Here is a 7,214-nt window from a genome sequence, read left to right as displayed (position 1 = left end):
TTGGACGACATGCCCATTTGTCATTAGTGTTTTTCGAAGCTAAGCTATGCTGACACTTTTAATTGCCAAGAGTTTTTTCCCTGTTTTATTTTTTTTTTATATGGAAGCAACCTGCAATTAGTCCTCCCTGCTGTACATTCCATCAACCAGAATCCCAAGGGACTTGTAAAATTATCCCAAAGAGCAAAATGCATATAGCAATTTAAAAGAAGAAGTCAATACTCAAATATATTTCATTAAATTAAAAGTGGATAACAAGTACTAAAATCGCAAACAAGTGCTAATTAAAAGCAAGTACTAAAATTCCAAACCAGTACCAAAAGATTGTCATTTACAATAACTTGAAAGACTTTCTTGTGCACAAACTAAAAGACTCTCATCCCTAACAAGTTGAAAGAAGTAGAAGTAGCTTCCAAACTTTCCATTTTATTGAGAGTCCTCAGTCATAACCATGAAGTCCCCATCATTCTTCAGCTGTTTCCACCTGTGCACAAAGACCAAGGGGATCATTAGATCATCATAGCTAGAACTAAAATTCCAGAAAATCTGCAATGTATTTAAGTGCATATCTCACCAAATGACAAGGCCAAGCAACTGGTGCACCAAGTGCATCTTGAATTGTTTGCTGCAAATCATACGGTCTAATCAATTGCTCATGTGGACTCATTGCAACTTGTATCTGTATTTCACACCAGTTTGGCCCAAGAGCTTGTCCCCCGACCTCATCCAATGGATTCAGACTCCGTAAATATCCCTTTGCCACGATTTTTGTTGGGTCAAACAAACTTTTTAGTGAAACCATATTCCCTACCTAGTAAAGATCCAACAAGTACAAGAATCAAACTCATGCCAAATTCCAGATTACAAATGTGAAAGTTTAAAAGTTGTAAATACTTACTCGAATAGGTCGCGTGGCTCGCGATGGAGTTTGGCTTGACACATTGTTAGATGATGATGAAGGATGTCTCGGGCTGTCAATTGGAGAGCCCCTTCCATGTTGAACTAAAACCATTTTCTTCAAGCTGGCTATTTCATCATCTTGTCGCTGAAGCCTTTCCTCCAAACGGACCAATGTTGACTGTTGTTGAACACTTATACGGTAACATGTGTTATGACTAGGAATGTCTTCCCATAAGTCCGTTGGATTCACACCGTCACTAAACAAGCGAACATGACCATGTTTGTCTTGCCCAACCACCTGGGCAAATATATCATTGCGACCAACTGGATCTTGCGACTCCGATGGAAGCTGATTTTTCAGCTCATTCATTTTTTTCTACATAATAAAGGAAAACACTTGTTATTGCAAAAGCCTGTCTGAAAACAATGGTAGAATTTATAGGCTTGTGTTCTCAGATCCTTACCAAATTCTCAGCAACTATGATACTTGATGGAGTTCCATCGGCATGGGTATAAAACTTATTGAACATTTCTACTCTAGTAGGAGGTCTTCCCAACTGTTTGACCTATAAGAAATTGAATTTTTTTAATTATAATTTTAGTATTTAGCATATAATTAAAAAACAAGCTAACATAATGAAACATGTACGAGTTAAAAAAATAGCAACTAAAAAAAGGATGAGATATCACCAAGTGGTTCCGAAGATGAGCAAATGACTTTTTTCCAGTTGTGTGGTTCATCTTCTTCTCCCCTCTAGCTTTCTTGTTCCTCTCACTTAGTTTCTAAATTTCAAAATCAAAAGCAAGATTACAGCATTGAATAAACACAACTTTATGAAGAATGTTGTAGCTGATTTGTACCTTTGCTTCTTCACTTTTCCAATAAACCCAAAGTTTGATCCATTGCTCTTCCCGTACCCTTATGTCCTTTTGAAACCGAGCTTCAGCATTTGGCACGGCAGGATCAAAATATGTAGCCTTTAAATCTGCCTTCCAGCTTCTCCATTTTTTGCCAATAGATCTTAAGGTCCAAGCTTCTAGTCCCATAGGCAAAGCAAACCTTTCCTGAAACGTAGTTAGGAACTAGAAAATCAACATAACTTCACAGTAATTTTTGTAGAAAGCATACATAATACAAAAGCTACCATTACCTTTATCACTTCTAACATGTCCATTTTAAGTTTCCTTGGCATCTTAAGCCAACTTTCAACATCTATTGGACAATACATACCATTCCTAGCCAAACTGCCCAAGAATTCAGAAAAAGAGGTTTTCTCACTTATTGGGATCCCATTGTCATCGAGTTTAATCTCAATCCGTGGAAAGTCCTTAGGCCGACCCCAAATTTCTTTCATAAATGTAGGGCCTCGGGTTTTCTGATGTACTTCACTTGAATCATTTGTAGTTTCTTTTCCTGTATTAAATAAGAAAAGGGTGCAAGTTATGAACATAAAAAATGCACTTCTGGAATTGGTTCAAACAGTTAGTAATACCTGCATCGTCCGAGTTGCATGACATGAAGGTGGTGTCATTGGAATGTTGACCTTGAGAATCCTGATTTGGATTTTTTTTCAGTTGGTACGTGCCTTGTTCCAAGTGGAGATTGTTGAATTGGAGAGTTCTGGCACTGCTCATGCGACTGTGAACCTCCATCAGCTTGTTGAGTAACTTGGTCACCTGATTCATGCATTATTCCCAATGTAGAATTCTGGATTGGAGATTGAGGTGCCCGAGCAGCTTCTCCTTGAACTTGTTCAATTACATTTTCATGGCTTGTTCCAAGTGGAGGCTGCTGCCTTGTTTCATGACATGAGGGAGGTTGCTCAATTGGTTCATCTCTCAATCCATTGGCAGTGCGCTTACATTTTCGACCTCCACGGGCCATACCTGCATAATTCACCATTTATTTGATACCAGGTCCACCACCATATATATATTTTTTTGGGGGAAGAAAGGGACAAATGTAAATGTGTAGCCTTTATTGAAGCAGACACTCTACCTATAGCAGTGCATCAATCTGGGATAATGGATAAAGTATACAAACTAAAATTAATGAACAAGTTATCTTGACTACAGCGTACACTGCAAGCCGAGCTCAAGCATACTTTTATTGAACTAATTTTGAGTTGCAACGAATATTATTGAATCTATTGTATATCAAACTCGGGCAGTTTGCTTCTAATTATATTTGAAAAACCTTTTTGCTTATAAATCAGAACTTGAAAACAGCTTTAAGAACTTGAAGATTACAGTTGGGTAAATTTGACGAAACCCACAAATCAATTCTCAAAATCCTAATACTATCATCTCTATCAACAAAATGTTCTCACGTCACAAGGTCTGCTCAGGTCATGTAGTTCCATTTGAGAGGTTACTAAAAAGTTCCCATGGAAAGTAAAAACAGAGCAGAACCAAAAGAAGTCCATCATTCATGGGGAAACCCCCTACTTGCTCAAATCAAGCAGTCCAGCACACAATCATTTGCTGGTGAAAAACAAAACTAACATAATAGGCATTTTAGAACCCAATATCTACCAAGTACTAGCAAAGACACTTACAATTTTCAACAATCATACTAGAATCCAAAGCTATCATTTTCATTTGTGACTACAAATTTCCTCATAAACAATCAGCACCAACAATTTAGAAGTCCAGGATTCATGAGGAAAAAAACTTTGGAAATTTACTCTTTAAAGTTGTAACAGAAAGCAACTGACAATACACAACACTATGTCGCATTCAACAGCTCTCACAAGCCACATTGTCCTAATCTGACAAGAAAGAATAACAGATAGCATCTCTACCAGGCTTTCGACCTATGCAACTAGAAATGTGCTTCTCAGAAACGGAGAAAGAGGTTGTCAGAAATGGGAATCGAACAACCTCAATTAGACAGATGTCTACCATGCAATGCAAAATTAGACACAAAATACTGAAATTACCTCAAACTATGGCTTGAATCCTTAACTTCTCGGTTTCCCCAAGCTTAAAGATCTGAACTTCAGCTTTCACCCAAGCTTTGAAGCCCTAATTTCTCATTCCTTGCCACCAAGCCAATGCAACAGCCGAATTAGGGATTTTCATGGTGCGAGCTCAACAAAGTTACCTAAATGGGTTCGAGTTCATGGATAGGTTTATCCAAATTGGTGGTGCGAGCTTGAAACAGAGAGAGAGGGCAAAGGGAGGGGACAACGAGAGAGGGAGAAGATGTCTGAAATAAAGGCGATACTAATGACGCCAAAGTAAATTAGTCAAGCCTCTTGAATTTTTCAATTTGCCGCGCTAATTTTTGTGTGTTTAGGCAAAATTTTGTTAAAGCTACATAACAATTAAAAATGTTATTACAGCTATATACAATATAATATACCAACTACAAAAATAACAACTTAAAATTTTGTTAAAGCTATATAACAAGTAAAAATTTTGTTAAAGCTATACACAATATAGTGTAACAACTAAAAATATCTTAAATTAAAAATTTTGTGAAGCTAACAAAAAACATGAATTTAATCAAAATGTTTTCAGTACCCAATTTATTTTATGCTACTAGCAATTATGTACGGCTTGTAGTCTAACAAGCCGTTAGAAGGATCGAATTAGTTTATGGAACATAAAAATGAACTTGTGAATACATGAACTTTCCATTGATAAATGTTAGGATTAGAATTGATTGAACATATATATATTCAATATTTTCAATTCCAAAGCAATTGCCGTTCAACTTTGTGTTTATTATAAGCTATTAAACACTTAGAAGATCTTAAATTTGAACATTTCACTGCAATTGCCGTGTAACTTTGCGTTAATTAGAAGCAATTAAACACTTAGAATATTCAATGTTTTCAATTCCAAAGCAATTGCCGTTCAACTTTGTGTTAATTACAAGTAATTAAACTAGAATTCGGGTTGTCCGAATTCATATATTTCGAATTTGGTTCGAATTCGGTAATGGAGTTTATAAATTTTATATAATATTATATAATATTATAAATTTTATATTATATAATAAATTTTATATTAAACACTTAGAATATTCATTGTTTTCAATTCCAAAGCAATTGCTGTGTAACTTTGCGTTAATTAGAAGCAATTAAACACTTAGAATATTCAATGTTTTCAATTCCAAAGCAATTGCCGTTCAACTTTGTGTTAATTAGAAGCTATTAAACACTTACAAGATCTTAAATTTGAACTTTCCACTAATAAACGTTAAATTAGTGGAAAGTTTGATGGTCAATCCAAAATTTTGACAAAACCGATTAAACTCTCCCAAAGATCAGTTATGGAGTGGACATATATGCAATAACAATCCAAGTTCGGAATGATCGGTTCGGTCGATTCGACCGGTTCGATTGTGTCTCCAGTCTTGTTCAATGGTTAATCCAAAAATTCAATTAAACCGAACAACCTTCAATCAAAGATTAGTTATGGAGTATATATACAGAATATGCAATAACAACGTTTGATCAGTATGATCGGTTTGATCTATTCGATCGTGCTTGATCGGTTCGATCGTGTCTCCAGTCACTTTAATGGTTAATCCAAAATTTCGACAAAACCGATTAAACTCTCCCAAAGATCAGTTATGGAGTGGACATATATGCAATAACAATCCAAGTTCGGAATGATCGGTTCGGTCGATTCGACCGGTTCGATTGTGTCTCCAGTCTTGTTCAATGGTTAATCCAAAAATTCAATTAAACCGAACAACCTTCAATCAAAGATTAGTTATGGAGTATATATACAGAATATGCAATAACAACGTTTGATCAGTATGATCGGTTTGATCTATTCGATCGTGCTTGATCGGTTCGATCGTGTCTCCAGTCACTTTAATGGTTAATCCAAAATTTCGACTAAACCGATTAAATTCGATCAAACATCAGTTCGACCGGAAATTTAGAGAATTTAACTTTTTGAATTGTTATTTATTTAAAAAATAATTTTTCCATTGTATTAAAAAATTATTTAAGAAATTTATCGATTAAAGTTTCAAATTATTTCTATTGATCAAAAATTAGAGAGGGGTGATTGGAAATAAAAAATTGGCCATAATACAATGATTCACTACATTAATATTACAGCCTAAACTAGGCTTGCTCAATCTAAAAAAATTGGGCCTGAGCTTCATGTTTACCTGTCTCTTAATAGCTCAAACTTGGCAATTTAGATTTTTTATTGGTACAAAAAACCGTCAAATAATTTTAGCTTCAGTCACCGCAATGGATCAAAATAGATCCTAGGACCATAAATCGCTTATGGAGTACTTAAGGCTGTTAATAGGATTGGGGCAGCCCAAACTAGGCATGCTCACTCTAAAAAAATTAGGCCTGAGCATGTTTAACTTTGATAGGCAGAGCTCGAGTGTAAATATAATACTACATGAATTAAATTTAAATTGAGTTTGGACTTTATTAGGCTCTGCTCAATTAAATTCAACTTTGATAGGCCTAAGTTTGACTCAAAAAATTAAACACATACACACACACAAAAATTTATAATTTATAATTATATTATATAAATATAAAACATAAATATTTACAATATATTATTTATAATTACATATTTTTATTATGAGTTTGGGCCCAACCTAAGAGAAGCTTGAAACGCTAATGTAGTTTTTGAGATGAACATGAACCTCATAATATAAACTCAAAATCTGGAAGGCTGAAAGCTCTATTTCTTTGTGAACTGAGTTTAGATTAGATTTGAGCGCAAAAAATTGGCCATAATACAATGATTCACTACATTAATATTACAGCTTACAATTAATGGAATTGCATATAAAATAATGACCAGTATTTATCCAGCCCATTGGGCTCTTAAAATTAGTAATGGGTTGTTTTATGTTTGGTCTGAATTGATTTGCAAAAATTGCATTATATCTTACACTCAAAAGTTTAAAAAACAAAACAAAGAAATGATTATTGTAATTATCAAAAATAATAATAACAATTTTGTTAAAACATTTAACGAATCATAATCAAACTTGAAAGTGAATTTGATGGATAGCAATTTCCCATAACACAAAGGCATTTAGAGATTGCACAGAACATTTCAATTGAGACCATGTATGGTGTACGGGCAGGTGCTTGAATAAACACCATGATCTGCAATTCCGCAAATTTGAAACCATATTTGTCCCTTCAAATTTAGTTGCTGTATACAATAATCAAACGAACCAAAACTCACAACCTTCAAGTAATTTTAGACCAACGAAATGTAGACAAGTAATTGCAGCCAGTAGTAGAGCCTTAGCAATTGAAACATATAACAATTAATAGGGCCAACAAGCTTAGCAACTATAAAAGATA

The 7,214-nt window shown here is 34.6% G+C and overlaps 1 protein-coding gene across 1 annotated transcript; it reads right to left on the bottom strand.

Moving 5' to 3' along the window:
• Positions 1-463: 463 nt before the first annotated feature.
• On the bottom strand, positions 464-2,785 carry LOC113759730. The gene is made up of 7 exons (XM_027302300.1): positions 2,548-2,785; positions 2,052-2,314; positions 1,762-1,965; positions 1,365-1,466; positions 899-1,276; positions 575-811; positions 464-484 (listed from the first exon to the last, which is right to left on the bottom strand). Exons 1-7 carry the CDS (start codon positions 2,783-2,785, stop codon positions 464-466), a joined length of 1,443 nt encoding a protein of 480 aa, XP_027158101.1.
• Positions 2,786-7,214: the final 4,429 nt, after the last annotated feature.

This window comes from Coffea eugenioides, chromosome 2 (genome assembly GCF_003713205.1).
Source record: "Coffea eugenioides isolate CCC68of chromosome 2, Ceug_1.0, whole genome shotgun sequence".
NCBI lineage: Eukaryota > Viridiplantae > Streptophyta > Magnoliopsida > Gentianales > Rubiaceae > Coffea > Coffea eugenioides.
The sequence above is the reverse complement of the archived record's forward strand: the minus strand, read 5'-3'. Positions and strand labels throughout refer to the sequence as shown.